The sequence below is a fragment of the Macaca mulatta genome, chromosome 15, assembly GCF_049350105.2.
Source record: "Macaca mulatta isolate MMU2019108-1 chromosome 15, T2T-MMU8v2.0, whole genome shotgun sequence".
Taxonomy (NCBI): domain Eukaryota; kingdom Metazoa; phylum Chordata; class Mammalia; order Primates; family Cercopithecidae; genus Macaca; species Macaca mulatta.
In genome coordinates this window covers 53,059,660-53,080,221 of record NC_133420.1, presented here as the reverse complement: position 1 = coordinate 53,080,221, position 20,562 = coordinate 53,059,660, and the positions used below count along the sequence as shown (strand labels likewise).

At 38.6% G+C, this 20,562-nt stretch overlaps 1 protein-coding gene across 13 annotated transcripts in view; it reads left to right on the top strand.

The window, feature by feature from the left end:
* Nucleotides 1-20,562, top strand: part of SLC44A1 (solute carrier family 44 member 1) — a 197,849-nt gene that overhangs the window by 51,525 nt on the left and 125,762 nt on the right. For 11 of the 13 annotated variants that reach the window (XM_015117154.3, XM_077968381.1, XM_028835011.2 and 8 more), the window contains exons 2-3: nucleotides 5,807-5,896; nucleotides 16,657-16,799. In XM_015117154.3, the coding sequence (XP_014972640.2) occupies nucleotides 5,807-5,896; nucleotides 16,657-16,799 (233 nt within the window). The remainder of the gene's footprint in view (nucleotides 1-5,806; nucleotides 5,897-16,656; nucleotides 16,800-20,562) is intronic. The other 2 variants (XM_077968385.1, XM_077968386.1) reach the window with 1 other exon arrangement.

The window sequence follows — 20,562 nt, the reverse complement described above, 5'->3', positions numbered from 1 at the left end:
GGAAGCTAAAATATTAGATATCTATGCTGTACAAAATATAGGAAGGCATGTGAAGGTGTTACACATTGTTCCTCCCTAACTTTAAGGATATAAATGTACAAACAGGAGGTATATGCCAGCTGTGGTCTGACTTAGAATTGTTCTTTAATTCTCCAGTAGTAGTATTAGAAATTATAATTCTGCCTTCTAGATTACTAACCTTGTATATATGTGCAAAAAAATGCATGTACTGTGGATATTGTTATAGGAATATATTCACACACTTACTTTAAAACATTAAAAAACTTTTTATTATTGAAAATCTCAAACGTTCATTTTAGCCATTTTTGAAAATCTTTAAATCTTTTGTACCTTCAAGTTTGTCTGGTATCAATTCCTTGTGCCTGAAGAACTTTCCTTAACATTTCTTACAGTTCAGATCTGTGGCTAATAAATTCTGTCACGTTTTTTGGTTTGAAAAGTGTTCATGTCTGAGAGATATCTTCTATCGCATAGAATTTGGGGTTGGTAGTTTTTTTTTTTTCGTTTTCCTTTCGGCGGTTTAAAGATGTCGTTCTGTGGTTTTCTACTTTTCATAGTTTCTAACAAGAAGACTGCTGTCATCTTTGTTTTTCTGTATGTGATGTGTCTTTTTTTTACCCTTCTGGCTGCCTTCAAGAAGATCTTTGTATCTTTGGTTTTCAAGGGTTTGAGTATAATAGGTCTAGGGGGTGTGTGTTTGTGTATTATATTTATCCTGCTTGGGATTCTCTGAACTTCTTGGATCTGCGCTTTGATTTCTTTCATTATTTTTGGAAAATTTGCAGTCATTATTTTTTTCAAATAGTTCCTCTGCCTCATTCTGCCTTCTTCTTGGATTTCAATTACAAATGTCACATCATTTGTTTTTTATTTTATTTATTTATTTATTTTTTGAAATGGAGTCTCGCTCTGTCGCCAGGCTGGGGTGCAATGGTGCGATCTCGGCTCACTGCAAGCTCCGCCTCCCAGTAGCTGGGACCTTAGGCACCCGCCACCACGCCCAGCTAATTTTTTGTATTTTTAGTAGGCGTGGTTTCACCGTGTTAACCAGGATGGTCTCGATCCGCTGACACTGTGATCCGCCCACCTCGGCCTCCCAGAGTGCTGGGATTATAAACCTGAGCCACGGCGCCCGGCCACATCATTTGTTGTTGTCCTGTAGTTCTTGGATGCTCTATTCTGGTTTTTAAATTTTGAGTCTGTGTGTGTGTGTTTCAGTTGGAATAATTTCTGTTAACCTGTCTTTGAGTGTACTGATTATTTTCCTTGTCTGTGTTTAGTACACTGATAAGCCTGAGAAAGGCATTCTTCACCTTTGTTACCATGTTTATTTGTTTGTTTTTAGCATCCCTGGATCCTGTCTTATAGTTTCTGTTTTTCTGCTACAGTTTGAGGACTCAGGTTTCAGACATAGATTTTCCACTTGTTTTCTTTGATTTTTGTTTTCCTAATCTATAAAATAGAAAAGTCAGGAGTATATAGTAATTAACAGAATTGTTTTAGGAATCAAATGCGGTCATAGATAATATAAATGTATGCCCTTGGGCAAGCCCCTTCCCTTCTCTGGGTCTTAATCACTCTCACTAAAGGCTTGTATTATATGATTACTTTGGTACTATTTAGTTCCTAAACTGCAAGATCCTGTGAAGGGGAGAGACCTAACATGTACTGAAAGCCTGGTATTAATCTCATGTAGAATCTGAGAAAGGGGTAAAATCACATTTAAAAAGTGCTGTTGCAAAACAGTTTACTTTTGCTAGGTCAGACAGCATTAAATCCTGTTGCCACTTGGATAAATCTGTTAAAGAATTATTAAAAATTTTCAACTCTTGGGTTTTCTGACTCACTTGAGAAACTTCATGGCTCATAACACATCTCACTTGCTTTCCCTGTGCCAATAGGATTTAAAATTATTGAGTTGGCTCCCAAATTTTTCAATGTGAGGAGAAACTAATTGAGGTTATTGCTTTTTACTAACTAGTGCAAATAAAAAATAGTCTTATTGGAATAGGCTTTGGAGTCACAGAGGGGGGTCAAAGACTGATGGTGCAGGTGTGAAACCTTAGGCTGATTATTTAACTTCTGAGCCTGAGTTTCCTCATCTGTGAAATACAGACGACACCTACATCAGTTGTTTTGAATGTAGAAGACATAATGTGTGTAAAGCTTTGCGTCTAATGTCTGATTAATAGTAATCAATAACTGATGGCATTAACAATGGCAGCTAAAATGAAATATGCCACCATTAAGTCAAAATTTTAGTAAGTATAAGGGAAAAAGAGTTTACTATTCTTTATATCCTTTTTAGTGAGAAAGTTCACTTGGTAAAAGGATATTTTAATAATAGAGAGAGGGTTAACTGAAAAGTATTGATGAATAATAGTAGTAACAGAGAATTGAGTGCATGCTGGGTGACAGGTGCTCCCATTTACTCTTCAGAACATCCCTGTGAAGTAAGCCACCCCTCCTCTGCTAAGTGTTCCTTTGTCAAGTGAGGGTGATCATTTTTGTTCTTCCACTCTGCTTTAGACTCTGTCAACATCTTTTATATGTAAGTCCTACCCTCGCTCCACTTCTCATTCCCGGTGAGAGAACGTGTATTTGGCACAGAAGTGGCCCACAGCAAGTTGAAGGGACTTGTTGAGATGTTGAATCTTTGTATTTTGCTGGTCAAGAATGAAATATCTCTTTATGTTATAGATGAAAATTTAGGCATTAATGAACTGAATGTTGGTCTAAGGTAAAAATACTAAGAAAATAGTTGGAGATAAAGAAACTGCTCAAACAACCTGAGGCCTTCCCCTTTCTTCCCTCCCCATACATGCTGTTTATTAAGACAAATAAATATAGCATTTCAAAGTAGCTTTTGCTTTATAAATTACCATAGAGTAAATATAATGAGTATCAAAGATGGGTCCAAATTCTGTGTTTGGAAGCAGTTTTACTGTAATGGGTATTATTCAAGACTGAAATTATTTAATACAAAGAAACATTCTTTATTCACACTGTGAATAACTGTCTTCCAAAATACAGACCACAATACAGGCATTCTTGTATGAATAATACAGAGAATTAAGTCAAATTATTTTGCAGTTTTTTCCAGTCATAACAGTTTCAACAAAAGTGCATTCCTGATCATAAGTTTTAGAGTTGGAAGGAACCTAAGAGATCCAAACTAACTCTTTTCTGCCACCCAGAGAGATGAAGCAATTTATCTAAAGTCATGTAGCTAACTAATGACAGAGCCAGGGAGAGAACCAGTCCTTCATCTATTATGCCACAGTGCTGCATTGCTCTGGAAAAAAATACTGCCTACTCATTCTTGGTTTTTAATGCTAGTTAGAGTCTTAGGGTAAGGTTTTTTTCCATGACTAACTAGTGCTCTTTTGTTTTCTGTGTGGGTGTTTGGGAACAAGCTAACTGGTTGTGTTTTTTGTTTTGTTCTGTTCATAACAATTGTACAGTGTAAGGCAATAACAAAGCATTTGTTTGGTTAACACTTTAGGGGTTAGGAAGAAATCGTTTTAACTCAAATTCTCTGCCCTCATTGTTGATAGGCAGATATTTTAAAGTTGTGTTTTTTAATCTGGGATTTGAATTCCCTAAATTCTTATGAAAATCATGTGAATATCTGCTTACTTTTTTTTTTTTTTTTTTTTGAGATGGAGTTGCACTCTTGTTGCTCAGGCTGGAGTGCGATGGCGTGATTTTGGCTCACCACCACGTCTGCCTCCTGGGTTCAAGTGATTCTCCTGCTTCAGCCTCCTGAGTAGCTGGGATTACAGGCATGCACCACCACACCCGGTTAACTTTGTATTTTTAGTAGAGACGGGGTTTCTCCATGTTGGTCAGACTGGTCTCGAACTCCCGACCTCAGGTGATCCGCCCGCCTCGGCCTCCCAAAGTGCTGGGATTATAGGCATGAGCCACCATGCCTGGCCTATGCTTACATATTAAGAAAAGAATCTGTAGTTTTCATCAGGTTATCAAAGATACATAGTTCAATACTATGGTTTTAGAGGGAGAGAGAACTAAGCCTGTTTGCACTCTATATATACTAATTGTACTAGAGGGCTCCCTTATCTCCAGCCCCCTCCTGCTGGTGCCGTTTCCTCCTGACAAGCCTTTTCCGAATAGCTTCCTGGATATTGTCATGGAAGCCACTGGAGGCCTCAACCTTCTCAGAGGAACCTTTCCCATAGGTTTCCCAAGGATACCTTCTTTCTCCCTTCGCTGCTTACTTTTTCCAGGAGAGGGTGTGAGACTCAGGGATTTTTGTTCATTAGAAAGCTCAGGGGGCTTATTTCAGTTAGATTTCCATTAAAAGGGATTTGTGAGCTGACCCGAAATCCTAAGACTATTGAAATAAGAAAAAAAAAAAATGCAATTGGAATTCCAGTCAATACTTAAGTTAACTTTTAGAATGCTGCTAGTTCTGTAGTTCAGGATTCTTTGTGTTTGATCTAGAAACTAACATTTTCTAGGAACAAAATGAAAATACATGGATTATTTAGGAGTTGCACAGATCTGTCTATAAAAACTGATTTTTTTCTTCCTGAATTTTATTTGATTTAGAAAAATCTACCCCTGAATAGGAATCTATTTTTTTTTTTTTTTTTTTTTTTGAGCTGGAGTTTTGCTCTTGTTGCCCAGGCTGGAGTGCAGTGGCACAATCTTGGCTCACTGCAACCTCTGTTCAAGTGGTTCTCCTGCCTCAGCCTACCGAGTAGCTGGACTTACAGGCGCCCACCACCACGCCCGGCTAATGTTTGTATTTTTAGTAGAGATGGGGGTTTCACCATGTTGGCCAGGCTGGTCTCGAACTCCTGACCTCAGGTGATCTGCCCGCCTCGGCCTCCCAAAGTGCTGGGATTACAGATGTGAGCCACCGGGCCCAGCCTGAATAGGAATCTATTTTGATGGGCATCTTTCCTAGAAGAGAACATATATATAAACAGCACATTCTAACTTTTTTTTTTTTTTAAGTTTAGCGTCTGGACACACAAAGAAAAAGCTAGTATTAAGACTGAAGTTGGGCCGGGCGCGGTGGCTCAAGCCTGTAATCCCAGCACTTTGGGAGGCCGAGACAGGTGGATCACGAGGTCAGGAGATCGAGACCGTCCTGGCTAACACGGTGAAACCCCGTCTCTACTAAGAAATACAAAAAACTAGCCGGGCGAGGTGGCGGGCGCCTGTAGTCCCAGCTACTTGGGAGGCTGAGGCCGGAGAATGGCGTGAACCCGGGAGGCGGAGCTTGCAGTGAGCTGAGATCCGGCCACTGCACTCCAGCCTGGGCTACAGAGTGAGACTCCGTCTCAAAAAAAAAAAAAAAGAACCTGAAGTTGGAAGAGTGTATTCATTTATTCATTCATTTTTAAAAAGCCCTCACTGAGTACATATTATGAACCCTCAGGCATCATGTTACATGCTGAGAAATAAGCCTGGTCTCTTCCCTTATGAAACTCATAGTCTGCTGGGACACAGCATAACAAATAAGAATGACAATTTAGCCCACTAAAAACTCTAATATAGGTACCAAAAAAGCAATGAACTCAGGACCGGCCCTGGCCAGGAAGAGGGGTGGGAGTAGGGCCAGTGGAGTTATTGCTGTGGGGGTTAGCATAAACGTCACAGAAAAGATGACAAATATTTGAGTTGTGTCTTAAAGGTTCAATAGAAACTTGTTTGGCAAAGAAGGGCTTTAGCTATAGCTGGTGTATTTGTACCCTTCTAACTTTAACTAAACTTAACATTTAACATTCTCTTATTTTGTGTTTCCAATTAGAGCTCCAAACGAGAATGGAAGCCACTGGAGGACCGTAGCTGCACAGACATACCATGGCTACTGCTCTTCATCCTCTTCTGCATTGGGATGGTAAGGAAACTCTCACAGATGGTCCGAACCTGGACTCATGATCCAAGGGAATGATGAGGAATTGGTTTAATGAGGGCAGTTGTTGTGGAATATACAAGTCCTTATACAGTTCAGTGGTATTTTGTGTCACCCTTGATTTGTTTTTCTATATGAAAACTGAGCTCAAATTAAGGAGCAGCTGGGACTCGTATGCCATTCAATAGACCATTTCAGAAAACAAATCATTTGACGTAAGTCTCTGAATGGTGATCTTGATGGGGGTGGTGAGCAAAACAGTGACCATGAGTCACAAGCCCCACGTATTCACCCAACCCAGTCACACCAACTTGTTGGTTATCTTTAGGGCAGTCAGTTCCTCTCAGAGACTTCGTGTTCCATAGTTCTTCCTAGATGGGAGGCTGGTTGCTCACTCTCCTTCTTCCTTCTGCCCGTCCTAGGCCCCTGCTGCCTTCTGTGTCTACTGTAATGAGTGGCATCTTTTGATTGGAGATCAAGGGACCTGGTGGTTTTCCAATGGCCCCTGCTGCCTGCTGGGTCTACTGTAATGAGTAGTATCTTTTGATTAGAGATCAAGGGACCTGGTGATTTTCCAATGGGTATAGAGAATGGAGGAGCAGAGTTGCTGTTACAAGGTATTCGGGGTGTGCACATTCAGTTGCATACTCGAGTACTCTGCCCTACAGGAGTTTCTGACACAGACTTCCGTGGCATTAGAGTTCCTGCCAGTGTGCTGGGCTGAAAAAAAGATAGAAAACTGCTATTTTTAAAGCGGACTGATATTTAGAAATAGAAAGGACTTGGAAATCCTCATCTGGTCCATCGCCCTTATTTTACAGATTAAAAACATCAAACTCAGAGATGGAAATGACTATCCCAAGGCCACACTGCTAGTTCATGACAGAGCTGGGAACAGAGCCCAGGTCTGTTCACTTCCATGTCAATGCTGTTTTCTAATACCCCATTTCCTCTTCCTCAAGGGGACTCTGCAGACACATTATTGCTCTCTCTTTCTTAGTCTTCTACAACTCAAAATGCAATTACACTACCTCAGGCAGCCTTGCTCTTACTCATGTGTATTTTTAACCCCCTTCTTACTATACCTTTTATAGAGTTTCTTTAGGAAAATCTTGCTGTTTGTCTCCTCTAACTGCCCACCAGGCCAGCGCCATTTGTGAATCACAGAACAACTGTAATCTTGGCTAATAGGCACAATTGTAGGTACCAGTTCTGCCTCTGAGCAAAGGAAAAGAAAGCAATACATTTTAATGAGATATGATAAATCCAGTAAAATAAGGAGTATTTATTTTAAAGATAAAAGCATAGTTTCACCAAATTTAGGATATTTAGGAAAGATCAAAATACCTGTCTCCTAACTTAATGACTTATAAGATATTGCTCAAAAGTTTACTTAGTTTAATGGAATGGCAGCTGAAATATAACATGCATGAATGTTTATGCAGCGTGTGGAGAAAAAAAAATTTTTTTTTTTGAGACGGAGTTTCGCTCCTGTTGCCCAGGCTGGAGTGCATGGTGTAATCTCGGCTTACTGCAACCTCCACCTCCCAGGTTCAAGTGATTCTCCTGACTCAGCCTCCCAGGTAGCTGGGATTACAGGCATGTACCACCACACCCAGCTAATTTTGAATTTTTAGATGGGGTTTCACTATGTTGGCCAGGCTGATCTCAAACTCCTGACCTCAGGTGATCCTCCCATCTCGGCCGCCCAAAGTGCCGGGATTACAGGCGTGAGCCACTGCATGCTGCCGTAGAAAGATTCTTTGATAACAGAATTAGTCCACAGCCTTTCCCTGCTCCCTGAATGTAACCCTGAGACAAATAGCAGCTGACCTTTCAAAATTGTTTACAAAAACATATACCATGCCACCCGAGGTGCTTTGGATTTTCTGTGCTAAAATAGGTCAGGAAAGTGCAATCATTAATGTTAATAGGCTGATTTGGGAGTGACTTGAGACTAAGGAGTTATTTGTTTACTGAAACATTTTAATGCAATGGTAATTAATATAGTGTTGATTTCAGTATGATGGTAATTAAGACCCACTGTGTGTACTTTTAAATGTTGGCATAGCATTATTAGCATTATTTGTTTTCTAATGATTCTTTTAATGGATTACCTTCATGGAATTGAGCTAACATCATATTTTGCCATGTAGAAATAAGAAATCTTAAAAGTTCTGGCTGGGCTCAGTGGCTCACGCCTGTAATCCCAGCACTTTGGGAGGCCGAGACCATCCTGGCTAATACGGTGAAACCCTGTCTCTACTAAAAATACAAAAAAATTAGCCAAGCGTGGTGGCGGGCGCCTGTAGTCCCAGCTACTCAGGAGGCTGAGGCAGGAGAATGGCGTGAACCCGGGAGGCGGAGCTTGCAGTGAGCTGAGATCTCACCACAGCACTCCAGCCTGGGTGACAAAGCGAGACTCCGTCTCAAAAAAAAAAAAAAAAAAAAAGAAATCTCAAAGTTCTATTCACTGGCACAACAGAGATTCAGCATTCTTTGGCTTCTGAGTATTTGTTTTAAATGATTTTTAGAAGATTTCTCCCTCTTTGGATTTCATTCTGTAGTACTTTTAAAATAAACATTTAACAAAATGTTTTGTTTTAGATTTGTTGTTCTAAAACAAATCTAAAACAATTTTAGATTTGTTGGGCATTAATCTATGCTCAACACTTTAGTACGTGTGTGTGTGTGTGTATATATATACACACACACACAAAATATGTATCTTTTAAATTTTTTTAAATGACTATGAAATAGGTTTTATCCCCTGCTTATAGACAAACTATAGCAAGGTTAAATATTAGCTTATCTAAGAATATACTGCTGGAAATAAGTGGCAAAGATAGAATAGGAACTGGAACTTTCTGGCTATGTTCTTTTAATCGAGTGGCCCAGCTGCCTGCTTCTCTTACAGATTGTTTCTTCTTAGTAATCTTGCAGCCTGGTACTCAAACCATACCTTTATTCTCTATCTTTATTTGCAGCTTTTTGCTCGTTTTTTGATACCTATGGTCTGGTTCTTAAATATTCTAAGATCTTGTCATCTTTCACTCATCTCTACCATTAAATCTTTATACATGTTCATCTCTTCATCAATATTTGTACTTCTCTTTTATTTCTTCCCTTAGTTTCAAGGTTTTTCTAATGCTTGAGTTGTCTAGAACTTAGAGTGTTTTTCAAAGCAAATTACTCTCAGCCTTCTTAAGTGCTATCTTCTACATTTGAACTTTCATCACTATTTTGGGATTACTGGGCATATACTTACTCTGCTCCAAAAAATTACTTGTAACATTGCACTGCTAAATTTGTGTATTTCATTAAGGGAGTAAACAAGTGGTTTTTAGCCCTAGCTGTAAATTGGAATTAGCTGGGATCTCTTCTTTTTTTCTTTTCTTTTGTTTTTTCTTTTTGAGACAGAGTCTTGCTCTGTCATTCAGGCTAGAGTGCAGGGTGCGATCTTGGCTCACTGCAACCTCTGCCTCCCAGGTTCAAGTGATTCTCCTGCCTCAGCCTCCTGAGTAGCTGAGATTACAGGCACCCAGCACCACTCTTGGCTACTTTTTGCATTTTCAGTAGAGAAGGGATTTTATCATGTTGGCCAGGTGGTCTTGAACTCCTGACCTCAAGTGATCTGCATGCCTCGGCCTCCCAAAGTGCTGGGATTACAGGTGTGAGCCACCGTGCCTAGCCTAGAATTAGCTGGGATCTTTTCTAAAAAAAAAAAAAAATTCCTCAGCTCTACCTCAATGGTTCTCATATAATCTCTGCAAACCTGATGTTCAGCCAAAGTTGAGACCCATTATTATAGGTACAGATCAACCACTGAAAAGATCAACCACTGAAATGTATTGAGCAAGAAGTGTTAAGAGTGGGTTTAGAAAGCTGGTCCTGGCAGCTAATGTTAAAGATGGCTTGGAAGGTGGAAAGAGGTTTCAGGTAGATCACTTTGGGGGCTGATGTAATGGTCCAGATAAGAGGTGAAAAACCTGAAATAAAGAAGTGCTAAAAGAGAAGAAGAGAGAGATTGAAGAATTTGGATCCATAACATTTATCAATGGTGTTATCAGTGTTGCAGACAAGTGAGAGATAGATCAAGGATGACTAAGAGGTTCTTGTGTTGGGGGTTCAGGATAGGTTTCTCAGCTCAAATCCCACCCCAGCTCCTGGTAGGTTCCCAACCACGGTTTCTGTACACATCATGAAACAAGAGTGGGATGGATAAATAAAGCACCACTTTATTAGTAAATACCTGATTATGCCCAGTTAGTTACTCCCTGGTAAAAGTAACCTGTGGAATGAAGCTTGAGCCCAAAAGGCTGAAGTTTCTTCCTATCTAGGATGGTCTGACTTCATTCTGTCTCAAGGAGAGGTGTTTGTCAGAAAAGAAGAAAAGAGAATGGAGATCTACCTGGACGAAATCTGCCCAGATCAGCTTACCACACAAAGGCAAGAACGGAGGCAGCTGGATGGCCCTAACAAGAGTGCTTACCATGGAAAATAGAAGATACAGAGATCCCCTACAACTTACTTACCCTAGTAGTTATTGCTGTTTACTGTGAGCTAGACACTGTTCTTAGCACTTGACACATAGAAACTCATTTAATTCCTACACCTGCTCAAGGAAGTATACACTGTTGTTATCACATTCCCATTTTACAGAGAAGGAAACAGAGGCATAGAGATAAGCTTAGTAACTGTCTTAAGATTACATAGTGGCAGCACTGAACCCAGAAGAGAAGAGGGAGAAGCAGAGGCCTCAAGAGGTAGACCCCACTCTGTTGCCTGGAATTGAGGACAACAGAAAAAGCTGTTTAGAACATGGACCTGTAGGACACAGTAACCTCGCTTGCCAGTGAAACATGGTCTCATCAATATCTCAGGCTCTGACCAAATCGCTTGCCATTACCTCTTCCTCTAGTGTGGTTTCAGGAAGCTAGGGTGAGGGGCAGAAGCACGGAGAGAGGAGATTGCAGTCTTCCACTTCGTATCTTGTGTGTGCCATCTAGAAGTGGTACCACCAATGGAGACAGAGCATATGGAGGAAAGGGAAGTGTGGAATGAGAAAATGAGTTGTGGACATGTAGAATTTGTGAGTAAGGAGAAGCAGTTGGAAATGCAGAGTTGGAATCTTGGAGAATGATCTGGACTAGAGTTGGATTTAGGGGACATCATCTCATAGTTTGTCCCTTCAGACTGCTTTCATGGAAGGACCTTTTCTATTTTATAGCATTGGTTTACTTCCCAGGGCATGATGTTTCTACCTCATTAACTATTGCTGAGCATGCAGAACAGAGTGAGAGATTCACTGCACTATTTAGTCACCTGTTTGGTGGGCTGTTCTTTGCTGGGATCACAGATATAAGAAGAACAATATGCCAAAAAATTACCATAAGGTTACCTGATCCAAATGACTTTCTATTAAGTCTGTTTCCTTTCTTTATTTTAATTTGTGGTAATTACCTATTAATGTACCTAACATAATATTTACCATTTTAACCATTTTGAAGTATGTAGTTCAGTTAAATTCGTTTGTTTTTAATCTGGTTTTGCTTTATTTATTCTCAGACACTGTAGTAAACCAAACAGGTGTGAACCTCTCCCTGCAAGTATATTCTTAAAAATTGCACTTTGTATCTGCTTTCCCTTAGAAACATAATAGTTTGGAAGAGGAAGGGCTTTAGAGATTCATCTAATTCTATCCTTGTGATAATAAGGAAACTGAGGCTCAGGGAATAAAAAGTTACTTGCTCATGATGGTAAGGAGTATTCATGGCAAAGTGAGGGTCAGTTTTCAGTCTTTCTTGTCTGTGTTCTTTTCATTGTTTTAGCTGCCCATGAAATTGAGCCTATGATTTCGCTCCGTCATGCCCATTATTTTCTTCTCTTTTGAGAACATTTCAGTTCTTTTAGGATAAACCTTGCATTTGTATATGCAGAATAAATGCTTATTGAGTGGTTATTTCCTAGACTTTCTATCATTTTGTTTTTTTCAGAGTCAAGGTCTTATTCTGTTGCCCAGGCTGGAGTGCAGTAGTGCAATCATGGCTCACTGCAGCCTTGAACTCCTGGGTTCAAGCAGTCCTCTTGCCTCAGCCTCCTGAGTAGCTGGTACTACAGGCGTGTGCCACCGTGCCTGGCTAATATTTTTATTTTTGTAGAGACAGGGTCTCACTTTGTTGCCCAAGCTGGTCTCAAACTCCTGGCCTCAAGTAATTCTCCTACCTCAGCCTCCCAAAGTGCTGGGATTACAGGCATGAACCACTGCTCCTGGCCTCATTCTGTTTTTTTTTTTTTTCCTTCTTCTTTCCTCATTCTTAGAGAGATGCATCCTATTGCATGTTTTAAAAAGTTTGGGAATCTGACAGATTGACACAAGTTTATAATTAATTTTGTTTAATTTGTTTATATAAATATTCACTCCGCATCAGGCCTTTTCTAGGGTAGGATACTAATCCTGCCCTGTTTGCTGGGTCCTCATAGCCCTCTGTATCTTAAGGTTCCCAAAAGAGGAGAAACAGAAGCCAATTGTTCCAAGATTTTACAAATCAGTTATTATAAGATTGAGCCCAAGCACTGATGAGATATGGGCTTTATAGAGGTGAAGTGGTATCTGAGAAAAAGAGAGTCAGTATATGTTTTCATTAATTCCAGGGGAGAGGGCTGTAAGCAGAACTCCTTTTTTTCCCTATCTTTTTATTTTGAAACATTTTGCCATATTCATACACCATCTCCCACCCACTCTATACATGTTTTTGTTGACCATTTTTTTCAAAACTAAATTTAGTCCTTCTGCTTTGTTCAGTTACTTAGTAGAGGCTCTAGGTATACAATTCAAACATGCTTGTGAAATGAAAGTATGTCTTTTTTTTTTTTTTTACTAATAGCAAATAAAACTAAGCATAAGCCCTTACTTAGGTACAACTAGACCTTGTGATATGAAGGGAATATGAGCACAGTTCATTAATGAGCAAATTGTCTTTCTCCCACTTAGGCAGTCGGTACTTATGAGTTGCCAGGTCATGCCTCTGACCCACCATCCCTGTGTGCCTTCATCTGATTTGAGTCACCTCCTATTTGTGAATAAATTTGTCTGGTCCTCTTCTCTCTCTTAAAATAGCAGTGCTGAAAGCACTTCCATAGCTCACTCATTTGAACATTTTAGCCATGATTTTCTTCCTTGCTAATAGTCTTACTTTTTCTCTAAGATTGCTTCCTACTCCACGCTTATGAAAGCCTTCCTTATCCCCTTATCATTTGCTTCATTAATGTGATTTTTCCTTCTGTTGAATGCCTTTCCCCTCTCTCTCTGCTGAACCATTAAATTATTGAGTGTATTCTGTAAAGTTTCTCTCACCCCACTTTAATTTCATGTACCACATTGTTTCCTTTCTGAAATTATATTGCTTCCCACATTTGGATTTTAGAATTTTTCTTTTTAAAGATACTGTATTTTTAATTGTATTTGGCCTAGTTCCCCATTGTCAGTGGTTGTACCATATGAGAAGTCCCTAGGATAATAGTCATGGTTTCTTCCCATCTTATTAGCTTATTATTCTCCTTGCCCATCCCCCACCCCTGGCAGCTTTCCACCCTCTCTAATACTTCTGGAAGCTACTAAGAAGTTTAAGTGGCCTATGTGAAAATATGTCAGTGTCCCATTTTAGCATATATATGTAACATTTACAATTTATACCCCTGCCTACATCCGAGAGGGATGTGAGGTGGCTTATGATGATAAAGAAAAAACCCACATGTCCAACAGTACTGTTAAAAATAGTCAGAAAAGGAAATCAGAAGCCACTTAAAGGAATCTGTAACACAATGTACTTACCAAACATAAGAAGAAAATTCCTATAAAAAGTAAAAGAAGAACGTAACCTTTTAATTATGTAACAACTTTGCTATTCTAGATTAGTAGTGAAAGAAGATTGTAATTGTGGTCTGAAAATATTTTTGTACAGTAACAAAATTACTGACATTCTCGCTGTTCCCCCTAGAAATTTTTGTTCTAAAACAGAACCGAAGGGGTTTTTGTTAGTGTCCAGTTACTGTTGTTAACCTCTTTGGTCTGACTTTCCCATTCAAATTCACCGCTAACAGCTACCATTTATTGATTACCTGCCATGTACCAGACAGTCAGCTAGGGATTGGATATGTGTTATTTCATTCAGTTCTCCTCATTAGGCTGTGAAATAGATGGTATTACTCTGTGTTAGAGAGGAGGGAACAGAGTCTAAGTATGTAATTAGATAAAAATTACACAGATAGTGATTGGTAGAGTGAGGGTTTGAATCCAGGTCTTACTGAATACGAAGTCCATTCCCTTACTGTTAATCTGAGTCTTCTTGTTAAAATATGTGTTGGAGGCTTCACGTGGTGGCTCACGCATGTAATCCCAGCACTTTGGGAGGCTGAGGCAGATGGATCATTTGAGGTTAGGAGTTCGAGACCAGCCTGGCCAATATGGTGAAACCCTGTCTCTACTAAAGATACAAAAAAATTAGCTGCGTGTGGTGGTGCATGCCTGTAGTCCCAGCTACTCAGGAGGCTGACACAGGAGAATCGCTTGAACCCGGGAGGCAGAGGTTGCAGTGAGCCAAGATCGCGCCACTGTATTCCAGCCTGGGCAACACAGCTAGACTCTGTCTTAAAAAAAAAAGTATTGGAAAGGTTAGCTATTAAACCTCCTAATACTTACCTCCTTTTCCAGTTTTTACTCAGCACAGGGCTTTCTAATTTGGAGTTCAAAGATATGCTTAAAATGGTATGCTGATTCACACATGTAAATATGCAAATATGTATGCAAAGGATTAAATATTTTTTTTCCATGTCTTAGTATTGGGTTGAAGTTCTGAGGTGGGATTGATTGCCCTACAATGTCCTTGGAGGAGTCAGGAGAGGGGGAGAGGGGCAACAGGGTGAGTGTGAATGAGTAAGTACTGACTAGCTGTGTCTAACCCCACCGCTAGCAGTTTGTGCTGCTTGGAGGCAGAAGGAGACTAACATGTATTAAGACATGCACTTTACATGTAACGTGTATTATCTCATGTAATTCTCACAACAGCCTTTGTGGTAAGTGGTTTTAACCTTAACTTATAGATGGCAAACTGAGGCACAGAATTAAGTAAGTTTGTCCAAGGTCACCCAAGAAGAAAATGGAGTCATCAGTATTCCATTGATCAACGCAGGCTTTTCTGACCCCGAAGCCCACCATCTTTCCCTTGTAGCAAATTCTCACTTATAATAATAGTACCTAACAACTATAATAGCTAAGACTTTATTAAGCTCTTACTATATGCCAGGCAGATTTTTTTTTTTACCATTTTACTGGATTACATTATTTAATCCTTACAACAGCCCAGTGAGCTACATACACTCATTATCTCAATTTTACAGATAAGTAAATTGAGACAGAAAGTTGAAGCTAGTGAGTAGCAAATCAGGGATAGTCTCCACTCTCAGTCTATTTTTTTACAAAGTATAGCTTCAAGAAGTTTCTACTGACTGTAGCTATGGTCTCTACTCTTTCCTTGTAGCTCCCTTACCTGCACAATGAAAGTGCAGGGCTTGTTTAGAAAACAGTTTGTTTGCCTTTTTAGGTAAGTATATTTAAAGGGGAAATACTTTTCTCTGAGGAATTGCATATGAGTATAGTATTTTCCGCTCTAGGCCTTAGATCTAGCAAGGCTATTTAGATAAGTACTACTCATGATACTTGGCTGTGATTAATTAAATAATGGTAGTCTCTGCCTTCATAGCCAGTTTACTAAAGATAATAAAAATGTAACCTTTTAATGACCAGGTTGCAAGAATAGTTCTTAGCCTCAGTCTTTACCCACAGATACAATCAGTTTATCAGTAGTGATTCACTTTACTTCCTGTTCTTCTGGCTAGTCGCTTGCTGTCAAGCATAGGCTTTTATTGCTTTGTTTTGGTCAGTGCATGCTTGACTTAGCAAGCATGATGTGCTTCTGAAGTATCTACCATTTGCCTTTAGTACTGTGATGAAGCATATTCCCATGAAATGAAGTGACCTTTGCAGTATACAAAGCCAGTGCATTACTGTCCTCCAGTCTTCAATATTAAGAGCATGGCAGTGCTTCACGATGTAATTCTTTGACTTGTATACAGCTTTATTGCAGGAAGGAAACAGAACTATTGCTTGCACTGAAGCGATAATGATTCAAAACCCGCGTTCCTATTGTTCTTTGAATTTTTTTCTTTCATCCTTTGCTGATGTTCACTTAAAGGAACCCCTTTACAACCAAATGAAACTAAAGAATGAGGGAAGCTGGGTTTGATTCTGTGCTCTGATCTTTACTAGCTTTGATGGCCTCGGATAACTTGTTTAACATCTCTAGGCCTCAGTTCATAATCTTCATCATGAGATTAGAGATAACGTACTACAAGCACCTATTAAGAGTATACAGACTGGCACAGAGCAGGTGTTCTGTATAGGGAAGCTGATATTATTACTATTATTATTATTAATAAAATTCAAAGATGATCTTGTGATGTAAAGGTTAGGATTTGTTTTGTTATGGTAGTAAATAGTGTTTCCCTATGGACTTCTTTGTATTGCTTATGTGCAATCCAAGGAAAACAATAGAATAGTGTTTGCAGTAAGGAAAGATAGCTCTTTGTTCCCTTCAGCAGACAAAAGAAGCTCATTATCGTATCAACTAGTGACTGTTGGCTATTGAAATGGTTTATTTGTATGTTTTTTTCTGTTTCTTTCCTAGGGATTTATTTGTGGCTTTTCAATAGCAACAGGTGCAGCAGCAAGACTAGTGTCAGGATACGACAGCTATGGAAATATCTGTGGGCAGAAAAATACAAAGTTGGAAGCAATACCAAACAGTGGCATGGACCACACCCAGCGGAAGTGAGTAGACTGTTGCTGAATGATGAACACATGGAAACTTTGAAAGAGGCACAGAGAAAATCCTGCTATTCTTACTGTTTTAAAGATAATATCTTACCAAATATTATTTTTATGTGACTTCTGTTGGTGTGTTTGATTTTTTTTCACTGAACCCTTGAGTCATTCTTGTTTTTGGTCTACAAATATATTCTTCAGGAAACAGAATTAGTTACCATGTTAAAATGGGCTACCTTTATCCATGTTAGTGGGTAAAGGCTTGATTTGAAAAGGGTATTCTTTTACTCTTTTTTTTTTTCCATTAGCCTTTAAGCTGTGCACTAGTTTTAACCCTGTAACATTTTTTTCCTCTAAGATTATACTTAATGGGAGAGAGAGGGATGATAATGGATTTTGAAATATTAACATTATAAAAAATATTTTATGTGGTATCATTTATAAGTATACATCAGATTCCTATTTTATAAAATATACATTTTGTCAGACTTTAAAATTTGCTTTGGCTTCTCAATATTCATCTTTTAGATTTCATGAGATTCCTGACTTAATTGACTTTTTCTTCAAAAGAGCTGTCATTTTGTTTTTAATACCTGTGGGGAAAATAGATTTCATCTAGCATATTTTATGTATGATGCTAATATATTTGTGTAAACTATATATTTGTGCCCCATGAAGCCTTATTAGGCATTTGTTCTTCAGAATTAGCAACACTAATTTTAAAGTAGTAGGCTAACTAATCCAGTTAATGCACTTTATAGGAAAAGGCTAAGCAGGTAACATTTTAAGGTTGTAGGTCTATTATAAAGCATTTTCCAGGAACGTAATATGTAATAACTGTATTTATTATATAAATCTGTTGGTTAAATCTGGGCCCCTAGTGGGAAGTATAAGATTAATTTGATAATGTTACAAACCTGAAGAAATCCAAATAGTTAATTTCTCAGTGTTATTCCTCCCATTAATGAAGATAAGATAATGCATTTTAAATAAACAAAATTGTAAATGACAACAATGAGTATCTTTATAGCATCCCAAAGTCAACTAGCATGTGATACCACCCTGTGAGGTAGGTGTAACGGAGGCTTGGAAGACTGAAGTAATTTTCCCAAAGTCACATGGCTGGTGGGCGGTAGAATATCCAGCTCAGAAGATGAGTTTTTCTCTTGATATGCACCTGCATCCATTGAGAGAAGTGAAAATTGGACTCTTAGCAATTGGAAGAATTATTACATTTTTTCTTCTTTATGATTGCTTCATGAAATTAACGCAAATTTTAGACTGTATGTTATTTCTTGTAGCAAGACTATGCATATTTTTTTAATTTTTATTTTGAAATAACTTTAGACTCATAGAAGTTACAAATATAGTACAGAGTTCCACAGTACTATTTTTTTGTAGATAGCATCTACTCTGTAAAATATTATTTAACTCTTTAATGCTGCTGACATGTATCAAATATAAAATATTACAATTTAGATAAAGGAGATAAGAGGAAAAGGGAACTACTCCCTCAGGTCTTCTACTTACATGGGATTGGAATCATTTTTAATGGCTCCTTTCATAACTTGCCAGGACTCCAAGCCTGTTCTCACCATAAAGTTTGTGTAAATGCCACTCTTCGTATTTAACATTGTGGTGATTCATCTGTTCAGTGGAGCAGATTGCAAATACTTGGATTATTTTATGTACCTTTCGGCCTCTTCCAAGAGAGGCTACTTATTATTCTGAAAATGTGATCACTGTTCCCTGAATGCTTAGCATAGTCAAGAGCCATTCATATAGAGGGAAAATAGTTTCCCAAGTGTAGCTGTTCCTTAATTCATGTACACATGTTTAAAATTTATTTTTGATTTCTACTTCATCTTCTCTTACTGTATGACCTTTTTAGTGCTAACCTACTTAAGTATTTCTGTCTATAGATGTTTTTGTAAAAAAAGAACAGACTTTTTTTTACCTTTCTCAGATAAGTCTATAATATTTCGATCTGAAAAGAGACAGAAAAGCAGCAGTCTTTGTGTTTGTCACCTTTATTCCATCCTCTTCTTTCTCCTGAAAATGTATTGGTTTCCTTCCTTTATACTTATTTCCTCGTACTTCTTTGCTTCCTTACGAACTGTAGGCCCTTCTGTAGCTGTATAGTATTTTTATACCTGTTTTGTCTGCTAGTACTTCAGCCTAACCCTGATCACTCTCCCATTCCTTACTGTCAGCCGCTAGTACAGTAGCTGGTCTTACTAGGACCTTTAAACATATTTGTTGAAAAAGTCAACAAATCAGTCCTCTAAAATCTCAACTATAACTCTCTCTTGCGTTCATGAATATTGTTTCTTCTATCAGAAAAAAAAATTCCTCCCAATCTGCACATGGCTAAACTCTACTCATCCTTCAGCTCTCAGCATAAATGTCACTTCGCTTCCCAGAGAGGTATTTTTGTTCTCATAATTTAAATCCGATATTCAAAAGTACTCTCATTGTATCCTATAATATGTGTAAGTATATACTTATTTTTTGATTATTTGTTAAATGTGTATCCTAAGTGCCATAAGAGAAGAGATATATTTGCCTAGAGCATAGTAGGCACACATTTAAATGCTTGTTTAATGAATAAATCAATTTGTTTCCTTAGAATATGTTTTAAGAAGTAAATAGTGAGTTTGAGAATTTGAACATTTTAAAATTATTAATGCATATTGCTGAATGGCTTTCCATAAAGACCGTTCCATTTATATTCCCATGAACAGTGTTTGAGATTGCTTTATCTTTGCTAGTATTATTAGTTTTTATTATTTACTAATTTGTTAAGCCAGAAAATAGTGTTTTATAGTTTTAATTTGCATGTCTTTGATTATTAATGACTGTGAACCTTTTTTCCCCATGTTTGTTGGCCTCTCATGAAGACTGTTGTGCTAGCGTATCTATTCTTGGTCGTCTTACCTCTAATCTGCTCCATCCTTTATACTGTGATAAGATTAAGTTCTTTAAAATAGGGCTCTTATGTTGTCATTTCCCTCCTCAAGAGCCTTTCCTTTGGTAGTGTTGTCTATAGCCTCAAAGAAGAGCCCACTTAGCCCTGCCCTTCCAGGCTTCTTGTGATCTGGACCCGTTTCACCTATTCAGTCTCCTCCCACTGTTCCTCAGTGTGGTGTTCTTATTGTCTGGGACATTCAATTGATTCTTACCTCTTTGCTGTTCCTTCTACCTGTCTGCCAGTCTGAATTCTTGAAACACTTAAGACGCGTCTCATAGCTAACCTCTGTATGAAATGTTTCAAAACTAACCTTATCCGTAGTGAGCTTTCCTTTACTTTGATTACCTGAACTTTTCTATATTATACTTGTTATTCTACTGCCTTCAGTTTGCGCCCTAATTATATTGTGTGTTTCTCATCTGTCTGTATTAATTGGCAGTTGCTAGGTAACAGTATTACTGTAAAGTTAGTGACTTAAGATACATTTGTGATCACTTTCTGTAGGTCAGAAATCTGGATGTGGCTTACCTGGGTCTGCAGACACAGACTCTCACAAGGCTGCACTTAAGTTGTTGGTCAGGGCTGAGATTTCCTCAAAGGCTCAATGAGGGGAGGTTCCCCTTCTAAGCTCTTGTGGTTGTTGGCAGCATACAGTTCCTTGAGGGCTGTTGGACTGAGGGCCTTTGTTCCTTGCTGGCTGCCATTTTTTTGATGGTGGGGATCAGGGTGGTAGTAATATATTTTGAACTCTGATTGGGAATTCCAAAAACATACTTTTTCTGCCACATTCTAGATTGT